We start from the raw sequence: 20,041 nt of genomic DNA on the forward strand, positions 1-20,041 counted from the left end.
ACCACGATAATAAGACTATGACTACAGTCACCATTATTTACTTTCCCAGGGCCGTCATTGTTGCTATCAATAGTTTCATTATTGTCATTATGTCTTGTGGAATTGAAATGCTTTTCCAACGATTTAAACTATCAAGTACTTATATAAAATCAATAATCGCTATCGTATTTTATGTACTTGAATACAAATTACTGCTGCTAGTAATGGTTTTTAAAGAAATTATTATCTTACAAAATGTTATTCTATAATTTGTAGTGATTTAAGAAATTTTAAAAAAATATTTGTCAGATTTTAACAAAATTTTAAATCTTGACAAAAATTGCTCATTTATTGAACAGAATAATTTATCAACTATATTAAACATAACGTTATTTAAGTGTCCTATAATTTTTTGTGCAATTTTGTTATCGATAAAGCATGTTTAAATTATGCATTATACTATATCAATTTTATATAATTGATTTTGAATATAAAGAAGGTAATTTGTCAAGATGAATGACTAAAATCATGTATTTATTACAAGTAACAAACACTGATAAATATAACAGCTTCAACAAGGAACAAAATACCAAACACGTAACATTTCTTCAGCCAACCACTTATTGCAAGATATTCAAGCAACCGCTTGTATTCATGCACGGTATAATATTATTATGATAATATACTCGTGTTTTAACAACGACAGTCGCAGGACTCAGTGCTGTCACAACGCAATAAATTACTTATTTTTATTCGTATAATGACCACCTTTTTGCACAATGTATTTATTATTAAGCATTTATATAGCGTGATATCTACAAAATGTACTCAACTCACTACACCCAGGGTCTCTAGCCAACAGCAACACTTAACATGTCCGCGAGACATGAAGCCTGTAAGGGGATACTACAATTTTTAACGTCAGAGCCAGTTCCTGTTAATGGCTATGTGCTCATTTTTCTCCTGGGTAGGGTGAGAGAATGACGGCAAGACTTTTCCAGCGACTCAACTATGCGCCGCTTAGAGCAGGGCTCGAATCCGGGACCTGCCGGTTCGAATGGAGTGTCAAACCACAATACTACAAAGCAGCATAGTAAGCCATCGTTATGAAAATGTTCCTTCAATATTTAAAAACTGCCATGAAGGGGAAATTCACCGCCCATTATCATTTTACTCTGGAACCAAAACGTTGATGTGAATTTTAAACCAGAAAACTGCCATAATCTGGATAACCTGTATTAAATATTTTTGGCCAGAAAATTCGTTCTCAAAAATTGATCTGGCCAGAAAATTCGTTCTCGAAAATTGATCGCAAAGTTCCTTGGTATTAGGGGAGGGCATCCGGGTCACCAAAAGGTCAACGATGCTTTAGGTTTTGAGAAGTCAGGTCATCGACGACTGAGAACTTCCCGACCTCCACTTAGTTCTCGATGCTTTTCTCGTCTCGAGAAGCTTGGTCGTCGATGAGTCTCGAGACTATACTGCGCGAGCGACGCACGCGTTACTAACAATGTGTACTATCTGCATTGTTCACCCCTCTCTCGTCGGCGATGATTCCAGCGAAGCTCGAGACTTTTTTGCGTCTCGATGCTTTTTTGAGTCTCGAGACTCAAAAAAGTCTCGAGCATCGCTCTAGTCATCGGTGCTTTCATTCAATACCTAGTCATTGGTATTGGGTATTGACGTTATATCATATTTTAAACAGCTAACAAAACACAAACGTCGTAAATAGATCAAAATGGTTATAGGTATCAATGTTTTATTATTATACAAAGTGAATTTATTTAATGTATTTTAAGTTTTAATACAAAAAAGCCATCCAAAGCTCAGTTGAAGTGCTACTTCTCGGGAATTCCCGACTTTTCCTTGGTCATCGAGTTCGGGAAGTTTTGAGTGTTGGTGGCCGATGACTTGAGGTATCATCGAGACTTCCGCTCGACACTACTTGGTATGAGAGATTTTGCCAAGATGAGGGCCATCGAAATCGATAGATCTACTCTCTCTTTGCGATTCTTTTTTCAATCAGGCGTAATTGTACCAGACTTTCTTACTGTTGGTCTTTCTCGCTCTGCTCCATGCCTTTTGTTTCCGTCTGGATAATCGTTTGACTGTAGTGTTTATCCATGGTTGGTGAAATTTCCTTGCGCTTTCCTTCGTTGGTTCATGTTTGGACATCATTTTGTTTAGGTGGTCGTTGGTGGCAATCCTAAAGACCTCAGTGCTTTCTAGTTGTTTATTATGTTTTCACTAAAAAGACCTGTTTCTCTCTGAATTTCGGCGATATTTGCCCTTTTCCAAATAGTAAAAGGGTACGATTTTTTTTGTGATTTTGTTTGCTTTGATTGTGCTTTCCGTGATGAGGATGTCATGATCATTCATGCCTGGAATGGTTGTACACTTGACAATTAAATTTGGTCGATTTGTGATAACAAGTCGAGGATATTTGTACCCGTTGTTGGATTGTTGTTTATTTGACTAAGGCCAAAATCTTGCAATCTGTTAATAAATGCACGGTTTATAGATGAAGAGTATTGGTGACGGGTTATTTGATATCAGGTATGTTCAAGTCTGCGCTTAACCAGAGTACATTTTTCGGGTCAAGGCTAACGATACAGCGTGTTATCTCAGTCATTTTTGTTCCATCGTTGAATTTGAAGGTGTCCTGCACATAGCGCCCACAGTGAGTAGGCCTTGTTCTGTTTTGATATTTACGAACACCGATTCTGATTTTGTTTCAATGTCAAGCTGTCACACTGAGAGGTTCGTTGTTGTTGAGAGGTTGTGTTCCTGAACACGTTGAAATCTGTTTGTGGTGGAAATATTTCACTGTCGTTTATTTCAGAATGTAGCCATATTTCAGTACCTATGATTATGTCCGGTTTTATGTCTAATATCAATTTCCAAAATTCAGGTAGTTTTGAAGTTATACTTTGAAAGTTTATGGTCATAGTACTAAACATGTTTCTCAGTTCACCATTTCGATCACTGTTAGTTTGCCTGGTTGCTATATTAAGCGCGTTATTATTTGTGTTGATTTGGTTATTGATTATTTTTATTTCATATGGCCTCATATTGACCCTTCTTCCCCTCTTTGTTGTTATTGTCTTATTTTCACAAGTCACGTTCTCATTATGTTTACTTAAGTCCTGCATGCCATCAAAATTATCAGCTGTTGTCATTGTGTTTTGTTGATATGTTGATGTGTCGTTTTCTATTATGTTGATGTTATAATGTTGATCAGAGACCTTCGGCATCGTTGTGTGAATCCTACTTTGAGTGCTCGATTAGAATGAAAGGGTGGTGGTCTGTGACATATTTGAATATTTATTTTTCTTCGTTTCCGCACACCACCACGACTTGGTCGCAGCCGCTAGCTATTGTTACCGTGATACCAAGACGATTCTGTGTCATTCCAAATGTTGTCGTAATACGGATCAAAATAGATATGGCACATTGTGACCAAAAATCTTAACGTAAATGTAAACAAAAATGTCTACTAAAATACTTCAAGCACTGAGATCTACACCACTAAAATGTTAATTTATCTAAAATTACACGTATGAATTTCCAAGAAATCACAATATAGAATAAAACTTTATAAAAACGACTGTATAAAAATATTCCAGACTTTTGTTTTAGGAATCATTAAAAATCACACTATTGGAGAGAGGAACACCAACATGTCTGCCGGTTAGGCGAACTACACAACATATTATACACAACATTACTACATTTTAACACGACATATTATTATTGTTATTATTATTATTATTATTATTATTATTATTATTATTATTATTATTATTATTATTATTATTATTATTATTATTATTATTATTATTATTATTATTATTATTATTATTATTATTATTAGTGTAGAACCCTCAATAAGAAACAAAGGCCATTAGGAACAGGCGTTGTCATCTTTTATACTTACTATACTATTGTATTCTACTTTTAGATTAGCCTGTAATTTTGTGCTCGATTATAAAAAGTTAACATTGGCTTTACGGAGCAATGTTGACCCCCAATCCTATTTTTCAAAGAACAGATTAGACAGATATTCATTACTTGATAGTATCAAGAGGGAGATGCAAGGTCTGGGCCGGACGTCCCGCTTGCTGAAAGGAAATAAATGTACATTTCAAACCCAACGCCTCTCATTTCCAGGTGCATTGATCGCCACGTCTGACAGAGATTATTGCATACGGCCTCTCATGTATTATTGTGTCCATAACAGCACCTTCCCGTGGTGTTCCCTGTTTCTACTGAGTTTGTTATGAGCGCGACCGAGTCCCCAGCGGTATAACTGGGTTAGGGAGTAAATAATACACAAGCATACACACACACATGCACACACACACATATACACACACACACACACACACACACACACACACACACCAGACAGACCTATCTTGCTTCTCATACCATCTACTAAAGACGAAACAGATGTTTTAAGCGAAAGTTTAAAAATAGACAAAGATTCTTTTTCACGAATGCTCTGTGGTAAGGCGTTCCAAACAGAGGGTCCGAAATGAGAAAAGGATCTCATTCCAGCATTTTTTCGTATTCAAGGGACAACTAGTTTGGTGGAATCACTGGCCGAACGTAAGGGCGGGGTTTTGAATAGCTTTCAATTAGTTCCGAAAGGTAGGAAGGGCAGCACCTTCAAGACAACGATACACTAAAACACAAACTTTGAATTTAATCCTTTTCTCAACAAGCAGCCAATGCAGGTCATGAAGCAGAGGGCTGACAGAATCGCACATACGCTTCATTAATACTAGTCTGGCAGCGCTGTTTTGGACAACCTGAAGACGTCTCAGATTATATTGCGATACGCCAAACAACAGAGCATTACAAAAATCCAACCTGGATAGTACGAGGGAGACAACCAGGTGTTTGATCACATCCTCAGATATGAACCGTCTAATGAAAGCAATCTTTTTTAGTTGGAAAAAGAGAGATCTAATCAAATTATTAACCCGATGCTCCATCGACAGTCCAGAGTCTAAGAATGTGCCAATAATATTTTTCACTTTGTCAACAATTTGAATGGAGGCATCCCCTAGCTTCAAATCTGTTTCACTTTTCAACTTCCTGTTCCCAACAACAAGCACCTCCGTCTTATCATCATTCAGTTTCAGTCTGTTCTCATTCATCCATTCCTTAACACTTTGGATACAGTTCTTACTATCGGCTGATACTTCTTGTAAATTTCTCGTATTGGAAAGCAGTACAATTGCGTATCATCAGCGTATTGGTGGTAAAACAGACCGAAACTTCTGATTATTTTAGAGGGCCAACGTACAGAACAAAAAGAACGGGTCCAAGTACTGAACCCTGGGGAACCCCACAATCAAGAATTATTTCCTCAGATCTATATTCGTCCACCGTAATAATCTGTTTACGATTAAACAATTATGACCTAAACCAATCAAGCGCTGCACCAGACACGCCATAAGTAATTTCAAGACGTTTGAGGAGAAGTTTGTGATCAATAGTATCAAAAGCAGACGATAGGTCAAGCAAATTCAGCAAAGAACATGAGCCATTGTCTATAACAAAGAGGAGATCATTAACAACCCTAACAAGTGCGGTTTCCGTCGAATGGTGTTGCCTATAAGCCGACTGAAAATTTTCTTCAAGACAATTATTTTAAAGATGAGACAGTAATTTTTTCAAAACAAGCTTTTCGAAGATTTTAGAGAGAAAAGGAATATTAGAGACAGGGCGATAGTAAGTGGGACCCTTCCTCTTAAGGTGCAGGAGACAGAACCCACCGGTGAGTGGTACACGCTCTGCTCCTCACCCACCCACCTCACACTCATTCTGTAGTATGGTGTCTTCTGCATGTCCTTACTTTACTTAATCCTTACTTTACTATAGCTTATATCCTGCTGCCTTGTAGGATGTCATTGGCTTGACAAAGGCTAGCAGAGTAAACTGTACACAAACCGGCAGTAGGCAACGGGAAACCGCTGCTGTACTTTCCCAAGAAAATCCATGATGGTCACAAACAACTCATTAACATATAACAGCGTTAAGGGGGTTCATGATGTAACTCTTGAACACCTCGCTCGGCAGGGACAGCCAGGGACAGCAAGTGGCACCCGGTCGTCATCCAGTGACTGTTCGCAAACATACAAATAGAATAAGTACATGGAATATTAGAACCTTGTTTCAAAGTGGTAAGCTAGAGAATGTTAAACAAGAAATGGACAGGATGCAATTTCATGTACTAGGATTAGCAGAAACTAGAAACCAAATAGACTTCATCCTGATCCAGAAACGTTTTCGAAATGCAGTAAAATCAGTTAAAACCTTACCTGGAGCCGATTGTGATAGCGACCATGTACCTGTCATCAGCAAAATGAGAATACATTTAAAAAGATTGAAGTAAGGATAATATCAACCAAAATATGATGTAGAATTTCTGAAAACAAATAATGATCTTAAAGAAAAGTCTGTTATTGAGGTAAAAACAAATTCCAACTGCTTGAAGTAGAAGATCTAACTGATACAGATGAATTATGGAATGGAATTAAAACCTCAATTAATGAAGCTATACAAGAAAATATACCACAAAAATCTAGAAAAGAGAATAAGAAGGGGATGACTAATGAAGTGTTAGGTCTAATGGAAGAAAGAAGGCAATATAAATCAGATGTAGAAAATCATAAAATCTTAACAAAGAAAATAAAGAAAAAATGTAATGAAGAAAAAGGGAAATGGATAAATGATCACTGTTTAGAAATAGAAATAAAACAAAACAGTGATAAAAGAGTATGTTCAAGCACAGGATGCATAAAAGCTAAGATGGCAATATTTTGATGGATAGAACAGATGTGTTGAATAGACGGTCAGAGTATATAGAGGAACATTTTTATGATGAAAGAGAAAAACTAACAATAAACAAAGAAATAGACGCGCCACCAATTTTAAAGGAAGAAGTAGATGCAGCTATTAAAAAAATGAAGTTAGGCAAAGCAACAGGCCCTGAATATCCCAATAGAAATAATCGTTACATTAGAGTTAGAGGATTTAGGTTTAAACATAGTGACAAATCTATTGAATAAGATATATGACAGGGGTAAAATTCCAGATGATTTATTAAAGTCGGTGTTTATAACACATCCAAAGTCAACAGGGGCCACGGAATGTGAGTTACACCGATCGATTAGTCTAATGAGTCACTTCACAAAAAATCTCTTAAGAGTACTAATCAGCAGAATGAGGAAAAGTCTAAAACCAGAGATATCAAGAACTCAGTTTGGATTTGTCCTAGACAAGGGAACAAGAAATGCTATTTTCACCTTATCAATATTGATGGAAAGATGTATTGAAGTTCAGAAAGACCTATTTATTTGTTTTATTGATTACTCAAAGGCATTTAATAAGGTTAGACATGGTGAACTATTAATATCATTGAAGGACTAGACACAGATGGAAAAGATCTAAGAATTATTAGAAACTTATATTGGAATCAAAGCGCACCTGTCAGGGTTGAAGGAGAATTCAATGAATATAAACAAATTAAAAGAGGTGTTACACAAGAATGTGTTTTGTCACCAGACCTTTTTAATATCTACAGCGAAAAAATTATTAGAACTTTAGGAGATAGTCCAGGCATTATGATTAGTGGTGAGAATATCAACAATAAAAGGTATGCAGATGACACAACACAAATCTCAGACTCAAACAAAAATTTACAATTACTCCTTGATAAATTGACATTAAATGTAAAAAGAAATCCAACATGTATCTTAATAAGCAAAGGAGAAACGATAAAACAAGTTCAGACATTTAAATATCTTGGATACATAATAGTTTCAGATGGCAGATGTAGCACAGAAATAAAACGAAAAATTGCAATAGCTAAAGATAGTTTTAATAAAATGAGTCTAATTTTAAAAAGATACAATATCTCAATGACAACAAAACATAGGGGTTTGAAGGCCTATGTATGGTAAGTATTATTATATGGCTGTGAAAGTTGAACAATTACAGACGACATTAGAAAGAAACTGGAGGCAGCAGAAATGCGGTTTCTTAGAAGGATGTTAAGAATCCCATAGACAGAGAAGAAAAATAATGAACAAGTATTAGAGCAAGCTAAAACTAAAAGGTTACTAAATCGTACAATAAGAAAAAGACAAATGCAATTTTAGGGCACCTAAATCAACATAAAGAGTAAAGGTTGACCAAGAAAAATATATTTGAATAGTTTGAACAGCTGGGTGACAAAAGAAAGAGAAGAGTAATATTAGTTTTCTGAAGTTATCTGATCAGAGAGATGAATGGCGTACCATGACACCGATGTCTGGCACAGACTTGGTACTTGAAGAAGAAGAAGATAGTATCAAGAAATATCTAAAATTACATCATCATTTTTTGTTCCGGATGAGATTATTATCACTTGTTAGTATAAAGAGATGTTTAAAATCACGCCATCAATTTTTGTTGTGGATTTGCTAGAATTGCGCAGAATAAATTATACTCGCAATGAAAGTCAAACGTCAAAAGGGACTGAGTGTTGCGACCTAGCACATATTCTTCGTATTAATTTTAGTCAACGGATGACAGAATTAGCCTGGAATAAAAAGAAGGTTTGCAATCTACGTACCAATACAGACTTTTATCACATCTGGTGCTCAAGAGTGTCTCTAGGTACCAATACAGACTTTTATCACATCTGGTGCTCAAGACTGTCTCTAGGTACTAATACAGACTTGTATCACATCTGGTGATCAAAAGTGTCTCTATATCCCAATGCAGACTTTTATCTCATCTGATGCTCAAGAGTGTCTCTAGGTACCAATACAGACTTTTATCACATCTGGTGCTCAAGAGTGTCTCTAGGTACCAATACAGACTTTTATCACATCTGGTGCTCAAGAGTGTCTCTAGGTACCAATACAGACTTTTGTCACATCTGGCGATCAAAATTCATATTACCAAGGTGGGTTACATTTAAACCCTCGCCTCTAGCTTTACTTATTTATGATCTTAATCCTCATAAAGTCAAGGGGCGAATAAGGCATCTACAACGGAGCTCCACCTCTTTGAGCTGCAGGGGCGCCGATGTTGGGCCAGACTCTTTCCGGTCTTTACCCAATTTGGGATATGTTTCTAGAAGATGCTCTTATTTCCAAGTATGGCTTGTAGGAAAAAGGTAGAGCATTAATATAGCGCAATGTCCACTAAACGTGCTCAAGGCGCTTACAAGGGGTCCCTTGCCAACAGCAACACGTAACATAAAGAACAATACATGAAGCCTCTTAGGAGATTACATTTGTTTAAAAGACAGACAACACTGCTAACAGCCAGGTACTTATTTAACACCTGAGTACGGCGAGAGAATGTTAGTAAAGAGCATTTTCCCAGGCCTCAAATATTCGCCAAGCGAGGCTCGAACCCATTATCTTCAGATCCGAAAGCGAGTGTCATCCCACAAGACCACACAGCCGCACCAGTAGACACAAAGCTCAATCTCTACCCGAGGATGGGTAGGTCAAATTAAGTCATGACTTCTCACTGTCGACCTGCTGGGCATGGGTGGCCCTACCGACCAGCATAGCTCGCAAGAACACTAAGAGGCACACGGCTTTCCACCACTGTAAGGTCTTGACCCATGGTATCACTTGTACTAAACTGCTTTTTTATTTTTGTTTCAGAGACGTCCTAGTTTAAAGATCAAGAGATGAATTCAAGTGTCGAGATTCGCATGTATTTTCCAACTCCAGAAGATCAAGAACAAAAAATATTAAGCGATCAATTTTTACTCACTTTTGAGAAAGTAATCCAACCTGTTGACTTAATGGTGGTCATTCTCGGCGTTATCACAAACGTCATCAATATTCTGGTGTTTCTGGAACAAGAAGTCAAAAACAGCAACACTAACATAGGTCTTCTTGGTCTCTCCGTATTCGATCTTCTAAGCTGTCTTTTCTTGGTACCTTCGTTTTCCTGTTTTGTTTTCTATTTCTTTGACGATTACAGAGGTTTTCAAATATGTCACTCGCACGGTCAATGGACAAAATATTTCTCCTTTAGCTTTGCTTCCTCTAGCACCTTGACAACCGTGTACATTTCCATAGAAAGAGCTCTTTGCATCGTGATCCCTTTAAAGGTCAAGTTAATCTTGCGACCAAGGGTTACCGTTGCCGTCATCGTCAGCATCGCCGTCTTCTTTAACGTCATGATTGGGATTTTCATTGTGTCTCATAGAATGATCTGGATATTTGACCCCAAGTTCAATAAAACCGTGTCCTACATAATCGTGGTGGGATACGGGAATACCTACAGGAATTATCTCGCCATCGCGATCAACAATATCGTTTACAGCTGTGCACTAGTCGTTGTGGCCATTAGCACTGCCATTATGATCCACAGACTCAACCAGTTCAAACAATGGCGGATAAACAACGTCAACACTTCGGGTAAAGAAAATGCAACCCAGCAAGACAAGTCTATGTCATCCAAAGATGCCCAGATGGTGAAATCTATCATAGCCGTGACCTGCATATTCCTGGTGTGCACGTCCCTCAACCATATCCCTTCTACGATGATTAACGTCATTCCTGGTTTAAAATTAAATGGAATCAACCATAAATTCATGAATATGGTGTATTACATTCAATTCTTCTTCAACCAGGTCAACGCATCGACGAATTTCTTTTTCTACATGAAAGTTTCAAGCCGTTACAAAGAAGCCTTCAATATTGTATTTCAAAGATGCTCTTCTCATCAAAAGGACATTTGATGACCATCTTAAACCTGTATAATGTTAAAGCAGGCATTGATGCAGGACAAGTTGTTATATGACCCATCCTCCCAAAATGGTTCTTTAACGGGCTGGACCATAGGATGAACAGGAATTATACAGTAAAGATCCAATTATAAACAACACATTTTCTCCGCCATGATAACGGTCTGTAGCGATGAGTGGTCTATTTCCCCACTGTGAATGAAGGAATAGTTTAACTTGTTAACTGCCGTTCTGGAAATAGACGTATTAAAATTTTTGCTGGAAAATAACATCAGTCGATTTAAATGACCTCGCGAAGTTCCAGGTTTGAGAGATTTTTCCAAGATAAGGTTTATCTAAATCGATCAATATTTGAAGAGCGAGTTTTCCGGCCAAATTTTGAAACACAAGTTTTACAGAGTATGACAGTTGACTGGTTAAATTTTTTTTTTTTAAAAAAGAGCCATCCTGGAATAAAACTTTCATACTTGGGTTTCTTGAAAGAAATGGACACACTTATACACACATATGGAAAAGTAACTTGACATTTGTTTTGAGTCAATTCTTAAGTTTTAAGAGACAACATTGGGCAAAGGTTATATCACAGAAATGAGCAAAATCTTTAAAATATGTGAACTAGATTTCATTAGCATGCATGTATAGCCATAAAAGAAACAACGACCCAAAGAACACAACTGGGTTTCTCTGCTTCGGAAAAAAAGGAAAAATTCGACGCAACAAAACCAGTGACGCATATGACCACCACGATTAAAAAAATCACTGCTCTTGCAAATGCCCGTATAAATTTTTATCAAGGGGTTATGTCATTTGCTGTGATGTCACTCCATTCTGCTACAACAATGTTCCAAAGCTCGTAAACATTCCTTGCTTGGTACTATTGTACCATAGTCGGTCTTTTTAGGAGATCTCACAGGTGCTCACTAAGATTGGGATCTGGTTTTACAACTGGTCACTTCAGCACCAAGGACTTAGCCTCATTTAATTGAGATTGCACATATGCCTTCTCGCATGAGGCCAATAGTTGCAAGTCTTCCTAACACTGTCCATCTTGAAATGTTATTTTCCACGGCGATGTCAGAGGTAAAAGGAAAGGGCTTGATGTGTGTCGAGCAACGATTATATTGTCATCGTTAATCTTTGTAACTCGGGGTTGACCTGTCCGACTTTGACCCTCACCTGTCAATTCATTGTAGAACTTCACGAATATATAAAAACAGGCAGCTTTGCTAATATTAAAAAGCTGTGCAACGTCTGCTAGTGGCGTGTATAATCGAGCGTGACTAAATAGACGGGATCTCGGTGCAATGTACAATACATTGTTTCTCATGTCTTAAAAACATTTAAGGAAGATCTGGTCTATTTTAAAGCCCAATTACTGATATGCTATGCTATGATATGCTATGATATGATATGATATGATATGATATGATATGATATGATATGATATGATATGATATGATTTGATAATATAACCGATTGATACAATGGGATTTCAACAAAACGTCTTTGTGGGCAAAACCTTGCCGTTAACAGTGTTGTCTCTGTTGGAAAAAAATTGTAATATCGCCAAACAGGCGTTATGTCCCGTCCTGAATGTTAAATGTTGCTGTTGGCCAGGCGCTTATTGTAAAGCGCTTTGAGCAAGTTTAGTATATATTGCGCTATATAAAAAAGCTCAATATAGATAATTCATCAAACATCTGATGTCAACAGGAATCACCCATGTTGTCCAAGTGAGCAAATTGGGGTGTTAATATGAAGCTCTTTCTTGACTTCAGTCTACATTTCGTTAGGTTGTGGCCAAGGAGGGGGTGCTTTGGCCCCATTTCCTGTTTATAATTCTGGGCTTTGGAAGAAGTGTGGGGAGGTGCAATGTCAACTAGCCGACGGAGGCCCTGAATTGTAGTCGGTTTTATGATACCAGTAATGATCCGTCAGGTGTTCTGTAGGTCAGAGTCAATCTGCTCTCTATGTAGTGTTTGCCAGTTTGCTCAGGGGGTTGTTTCTTGTGGCCAGCTTTTTTCTTTTGTTCTCTTTATGTACTGAGAGAAGGACAGTAATGGGGTCTATGGAGACACCGAGGTACACGAAGAATGTGTTGTTCTCCAATATGTTACCATTCAGGATACATTCAGTTTCCTGTTGGCTTGGAGTTTTTTAAAAATTGAAGGCACACACCTGAGTTTTTCCTGTGTTGGCATTTAGTGAGTTCTTTTAATACTACTCAGTTAGTGTCTCCAGGGCATCTGTTAGTCTCTCCTCAATGGCCTTGAAATCAGAGGTCTGGGACGCAAATCACAGATTGTCAAGCATATAGAAACCTCCGGATGTTCTTGAACTTAGGTTGGTCGTTGGTATAAACGTTGAAAAGAATAGGTGCAAGTAACGATCCTTGAGGGAGTCCATTCTTTTGTGATATCCATCTGCTTTTCTTACCATCCACCCTCACCCCGCAAAGATGGCTTGGCATAAAGGATTGTATTAGTGCAACTACTTTTCTGTTGCAAGTTACCCTTGCACACTTTAGGAGCAGTTTCCTGTGATTTACTGTGTCATAGGCATCTATCCGCGAATACAGCCCCTGTAATTCGTTTGTTCTCTTAGCCATCTTCAATGTATTGTGTTAAGTTTAGGATTTGGTCACAGCATGATCTTCCAAGGTTGAAACCAGTTTGGTCAGGATGTTCTTCTACTGTTTGGGAAATCCTGGCTAGTATCATGCGCTCATATACTTTGCACAATATGCAGATAAGGGATATTGGTCTGTAGCTCTTGCTGCTATTTTTAGGTCTTTTCCAGATCTAAGTAGTACTATCACTTTTGCTTTCCGCCAAAGCTTTGGTATTGTGCACGGCTCAACACAGTTGTTGATAAAAGTTAGTAGCCACCTTTTTGTTGAGGGATCGAAATGCTTTATCGTTTCTGCAGTAATGGCATCTAGACCAACCGTTTTACCGGATTTGGACTGTTAAAAGACTGATTACAATTCTTTGATACAGAAAGGGTTTACTTCCTGTTCAATTCCCTGGACGATCATTTCCATTTCCTTCAGTTTTTACTTCTCTGTGTGTGTTGGTTTTTCATTTTTTATAAGCTGGTTTGCTAAATCATTTGGTGTCACCGCTGCACCCCTGGTTTGTTTGTTAATTTCTGTATTTATTTTTTTCATAATGGACCAGACTTTTTTGCTGTTGTGGGTCATGTTTGTGCTGGTTATCATTTCCTTCCTTCTTTCTGATTTTCTTTCGGCAACGTTAATTAAAGTCTCACTAAGTTGGATAATTTCTTCAGCAAATGGATCTGTTTCGTAAGCATCCCAGTACTGTTTATAAAGTTCCTTGCTTTCTTGCTGTAGTCATGGTATGGGGAATGAGATTAGCGGAAGAGTAGCGTCCCTTCATTGGGCGTCACCGGTGGGGAAGTTATTTGTAAACAAACCAACTACAAGCCAAGCGCTTCAAATACAAAATTTATTATTCATATTTCTGTACAAAAATGCATATCATAATCAACATTATGCATTTTTTACAGAAATATGAATTATGAATTTTGTAATTCCAATCAAGAGACGCTACTCTTCCGCTAATCTCATTCCCTATATATGATTCAAGCGAGTTCCTTAATACAAATACCTTGGTGCAACGATTGATGACAGGCTCAAGTGGGATGAACACTTGAACATAATTAAACATAAGATGTGCAGACGTGCTTAATTTTTATCAAAACTTTCTCAGCTTAGAATAGAATTTAAGAAGACAATCGCCAATCTTTACTTGTATCTCGAAACTGAATGCAGTTCCAGTCCTCTATCGGCTGGCTGGCATTGCACACCCCCATATTCGAAGAACCACTGCTTTCAAAGCCCAGAAATATTAACATGAAATGGACCCAAGTCACCCCCTCCATGACCACAACCAAACGACAAGTAGACTGAAGTCGAGAAAGAGCTTCATGACGGAAGAAAGCATCAACCCTGACCAAGCAGCTGTATACAGGCTTTCCACATGGAGGGAGTGGGACAATCATACAATTGAAGCTGTTGAAGATCCGAGAGAACAGCCTAACGGAACTGAGCTCCCAAGGAATGAATGGGTAACACTGAACAGAGCACGGGCAAAACTTGGGAGAGCAGCTGGAAGCATGAAAAAGTGGGGGGCTGGCTGAGAGTAGCTTGTGTACATGTGGATGCCCAGAGCAGACGATGGAGCACATCCTTAGAGAATTCCAGGACGGGCCCAGCTGCATTGATCATCACCCAAGAGTCTGCTCCCCAGATGCTGTGGAGTGGGTTCGGTATTGGAGTGAAGACAGGGCACTTTGTTCGCCTTGAGTGAAGAGCAATTATGATGACGAGATAAAAAAAAAATATCCCAAGATAGAGAGGGATGGAGCCTGTTTGTCTGTCGCCAATACCCTGGCCAGTGTGAAAAAAGCCAATGATGGTATGATTCATAAAATGACCTGGCTAAAAGAAATAACCAAAGAGGTGAATGACGTCAACCAGGTTCTATTTATAGATTGAATGAATGAAGTTTCCGGCATCGGGCTATTGTTATTATTTCAGAACGTCAGCTGGCTATTGACTTCTCACTGAAGTCCCTATAACTACAGACTACAAACGTTAAAGGTTACACATAATTATTTTTTGTTGCTTAGTACGATTCATCTGCCAGCAAATCAGATGTCTAATGACCGTAAAATGACAAATTAACATTTCATAAATAATTAATCATTTTAGCTTCACTTTTCACATCATCCTAATATATAGATATATATGAGTGTTTGTGGGTACTCGTAGGTACGAAAGTGCTCGATAATGATGGTTAGAGCTAATATAAAATATAAATTGTCACTCACATTATATGGCCGAGACGTTCGTTTCTGGCCAAATCTTTACATACGTGTTTTTCCAGAGTACGACAGTTTACTGGCTAAAGGGCAGTCTGTTTGAATCGGAGGATGGCACGAACAATGCTGTCGTACTCTAGAAAAAAAAAACATATTTAGAATTTTGCCCAGAAAACTCGTCCTTCAAATATCGATCGATTTAAATGACCCTCAAAAAAAAAACCTTCTCGAAGTTCCAGGTTTTAAAATTTTTGCTAAGGCGAGGGTCATTTAAATCAATCGATATTTGAAAGACGAATTTTCTGGCCAAATTTCTAAATATTTGTGTTTCTAGAATTGTCAGAATGAAGCTTAATCATTCTCTTTAGCTCTAATTATTCAGGTCACCGCCAAATGGCAAAGTAATTTGTGAATGAAATGGACAACTTTATTGAAAATAAATTTTACTGTCTACACGCCATACTTCTACATGGTAGTTTTATTGTAGTTATTCACCTATCTATTTGTTATTTTTATTTATTTATTTATTCACTTATTTTTTTCATTTATTTATTTGTTTACTCGGTACTTTTATATATTTATTTATTTAATCATCAATCTAATTCAATAACTAAGGTTTCTATTTATTTCTTACATTACCTTCAAATTCAGTAGATTTAAAATGAAATAAAAACACCTTTTCACGAATTACTTTCGGTTTCAAGTTTTTAAAAAATGGAAATGTGAAGTTCTTTGTATTAGTCTATTTGGAATCACCAATTAATGCTATGTGCTTAGTTTAAAAACTCATATCATCCGCCAGCCGGATATAACATACCAAAATACAAAACTATGTATAACCTTAAACGTTTTTAGTCCTATTAATAGAATTTGGTGAGGACTCCTCATAAGAATGGCAGGCTAAGACACCACTACCACCACCACCACCAGCACCATCATCATAATCATCATTATCATCATCATCATCATCACCATTATTATTATTATTATTATTAATTTATTATTATATTATTATTATTATTATTATTATATTATTATTATTATTATTATTATTATTATTATTATTATTATTATTATTATTATATTATTATTATTATTATCATTATGGAGCACATTATTATTATTATTATTATTATTATTATTATTATTATTATTATTATTATTATTATTATTATTATATTATTATTTATTATTATTATTATATTATTATTATTATTATTATTATTATTATTATTATTATTATTATTATTAATATATTATCACTATTATATTATTAATTATTATTATTATTATTATTATTATTATTATTATTATTATTATTATTATTATTATTATTATTATTATTATTATTATTATTATTATTATTATTATTATTATTATTATTATTATTATTATTATTATTATTATTATTATTATTATATTATTATTATTATTATTATTATTATTATTATTTATTAATTAATTATTATTATTATTATTATTATTATTATATATCGTCATTGTCATTATAATAACATTTGTACCAATGACGCCCATTCCGTTTCAAGTCGACTGGTCCCAAATGATGATCCAATTAATGTCAACAATTTCACCAATTTGAAGATAGTTATGAAGTTGTCTATTATAAAAACCAACGTTTTACGAAGTGTATCAGACCCATTCGACAGTAACGCCCAGAGCTGTTACTGCCATTGTGAGAGGTGAGTTGAATATTATTCTCTCTCTCTCTCTCCCTCTCTCTCTCTCCCACTCTCTCTCCCTCTCTTTTTCACTTTCTCTCTCTCTATCTCTCTCTTTCATCCTTGTCTCTCTTACAGTCTCTTTATCTCTCTGTCAACTTTCACTTCCTGTCTCTAATTATCTTTATCTTTGTCTATGTCTCTCTCTCTCTCCCCCCCTCTCTCTCTCTTCTCTCTTCTCTCTCTCTCTCTCTCTCTCTCTCTCTCTGAGACTATGTCTATCAACTCTGTCTCTCTTTGTCTTTCTCTGTATCTTTCTATGAGCCCCTGTCTCCCACTCTCCCTGTCTCTCTTACAGTCTCTCTATCTCTCTGTCAACTTTTACTCCATGTCTCTCATTCTCTTTCCGTCTTTGTCTTTTTCTATATTATTTTCTCTCTTTCCCTCTACTTTTGTCTCTGTTTCTCTCTTAGCGGTCTCTCTCTCTCTCTCTCTCTCTCTCTCTCTCTCTCTCTCTCTCTCTATTTATGTCTCTGTCATAGTAGTCTCTCCCGCCCTCTTTATGTCTGTCTCTCGCTGTACCGATATATCCCTCTAGTGAATAACTCGACGAATTCTTACTTTCAGTCGCTTCAATGTCTATTTGTACATGTTACTCCATCAAGAGAATTTCTTCTATCAGATCTCACCAATGCTTCTGTCGTTATTAGATTCACTGAGTTGACGCGGCTTGGACAGCGACTATCACAAGATTTGTCAGTTAAAGACATGTTGTTGTTGTTTTTGTTTTTTTTTTTGGGGGGGGGGGGGGGGGGGGGGGGGGGGTTCAGCTTAGGTGTTGAATTGCATCTCATTTTCTTGTAAATGGCGAGATACACGTTCAACTCACCTATCTACTAACACTGCCTCTACAAAATAAAGAAGTTTTATCAACTTTCCCAAGGCGTTTAAAATGTTGACTCGAGGTTCTTAATATAAAACAAGAAATTCAATGATAGCTTCCTGTCGCTGACAGACATCCGTGGGGCAGACATTTTGAAATACCATAACTTTGTCGAAATTTAACAGGATTAAAATTTTTAACTTTTAAATTAGAGAGTACATGTGTACGTTTAATTGAACCAAATATGACGTCGCATGAATAAGGACTGAACTCAGTAGGACATTTGTCCTTTTACTCTTTGACTCTCCCTCGTTCTTGGTTTGTCCCCGCCGCATGGCCGGAATCTTTGTTTGGAAGGGAAACAGTTAGGTCAGTATTGGTATAGATTTAGGGAAATTGTATTTTCCCTTGTAAATCATATATCGGTTCTATACTTATATGTTTTGTTATGAGTATATAACGATTTGTTAACTTATGAGTATATTCTTCTTCGTAGGATCCTTTGTTTGTGTCTGGATGAGACTTTTAGTAGTCTCAAACTAAGTACACCGATAATGTGCTCTTGGAATCTACATCTGTTCTCCTTTTGACCCACTTAGTCTTACTTTTTCTAGTGTGCTTTTTATTGTAATTGTAAAATATTTGATCATCATTTTTGTGCTGGAATGTCTTAAATGTGTCACAAGCGCCGAAAAACTCTTAAAATAAAAACAAACAAGTCCAATGACATTTCTACAACTATCGGTTTTCTGCATTCAGCAACCTAACCGAGGTAGCTTGGCTCAGGGATATGGTCATTGCTTCATATCCAAATGGTTTTCTGTATCCAGCAACCTAACCGAGGCAGCATAGTTCCTGGATATAGTCATTGGTTCAAATCCAAAAGGTACAAAGTTCGACCGCCCACCGCGTTGTGTGGCCATGGCAATTCACCTAGTCTTATCTTTCTTCTACAAATAATTTATTATTGGTGTGGATCTGATTAAACTAATCAGGTTCTGGGTGGGGTCACTTGATATGTCTTTTTTAAGCCTATATCTGTCATCCGAGTTACTGTCTATCTTTGTTTTGGAATGAGATTACTAGATTTGTCCTAAGCTTTGTTAGAGTCCTTGGCTGAGAAGTCAAATGTATAATATTCGTTTAAAGAGTTGATATTATTTTCCTAGTAAATCGTCTATCTGTTAAGTCCTGATATATTTTTGTACTAAATATATAATATTTGTAAACATTCGAGTGTGTTCCTCTTTGTAGGATCTTGTGCGTCTGTTTTGTTAAGAATTGTGTGTGCTCTCCAAATAAGAACATTGAAACTATATCTGCTCCCTATTGAAACCATTATCCTTTGTCTTACGTTTTCTCGTCTGCTTTTGATTGTAAATCTAGGGTCTTTTGACTATCACGTTTCTTCCTCTTTACTGACGCCGAAATGACCTAAATGCGTTGCAAGAGCCACAAAACTCGTAAAAAGACTTTTAAGACAGTAAGTAGTTTTTGTTGATTTTAATCAATTCACACATTCACTTTCTCTCCATCTCTCTCTTTCTATAGAATAGAGATACAATACAATGGGATTTTGGTATCTTGTTACCCCACCCCTCCTTTTCGCCAGCATAGCTGGAACACAAGGCGATTGCATTCAACTTTCGTCCACTTGTCGGATAGATCTCTTTGCACCTCTGCAAACCAGACATCCAAATATTGATGATATCTGCGCAGATGATAGGAGGTCACGTGACTGTGTTGGATTTTGCGTCCGTTATTATCAGGAAACACCAAGGGATTATGCCCTTTTCAGAGGCCTGAACTATATCTGTGACGAAGCAAATAAGGAAAACGTCAAAGCAATCGTCCAATCAGACTGCTACACCACAGTGC

At 36.8% G+C, this 20,041-nt stretch overlaps 2 protein-coding genes across 2 annotated transcripts in view; both read left to right on the forward strand.

Moving 5' to 3' along the window:
• Window positions 1-497: 497 nt before the first annotated feature.
• LOC144968206 (uncharacterized) lies at window positions 498-12,254 on the forward strand. The gene is made up of 2 exons (XM_078906325.1): window positions 498-640; window positions 9,660-12,254. The coding sequence occupies exon 2, from the start codon at window positions 9,686-9,688 to the stop codon at window positions 10,745-10,747; it is 1,062 nt and encodes a 353-aa protein (XP_078762451.1). The 5' UTR covers window positions 498-640; window positions 9,660-9,685; the 3' UTR covers window positions 10,748-12,254.
• Window positions 12,255-17,249: 4,995 nt separating this feature from the next.
• Window positions 17,250-20,041, forward strand: part of LOC144969625 (uncharacterized) — a 4,723-nt gene continuing 1,931 nt past the window's right edge. Inside the window, exons 1-2 of the mRNA XM_078908764.1 lie at window positions 17,250-17,301; window positions 19,715-20,041. The exon at window positions 19,715-20,041 is cut by the window's right edge and continues 38 nt beyond it. Of these exons, the coding sequence (XP_078764890.1) occupies window positions 19,732-20,041 (310 nt within the window). The 5' untranslated portion in view covers window positions 17,250-17,301; window positions 19,715-19,731. The remainder of the gene's footprint in view (window positions 17,302-19,714) is intronic.

Source organism: Berghia stephanieae, chromosome 3, assembly GCF_034508935.2.
Source record: "Berghia stephanieae isolate SIO BIC M18660-M18661 chromosome 3, UCSD_Bste_1.3, whole genome shotgun sequence".
Taxonomy (NCBI): domain Eukaryota; kingdom Metazoa; phylum Mollusca; class Gastropoda; order Nudibranchia; family Aeolidiidae; genus Berghia; species Berghia stephanieae.

Excerpts from the sequence above, each read along its gene's own strand:
- LOC144968206 (XM_078906325.1), top strand. The coding sequence starts at position 9,686 with ATGAATTCAAGTGTCGAGATTCGCATGTATTTTCCAACTCCAGAAGAT.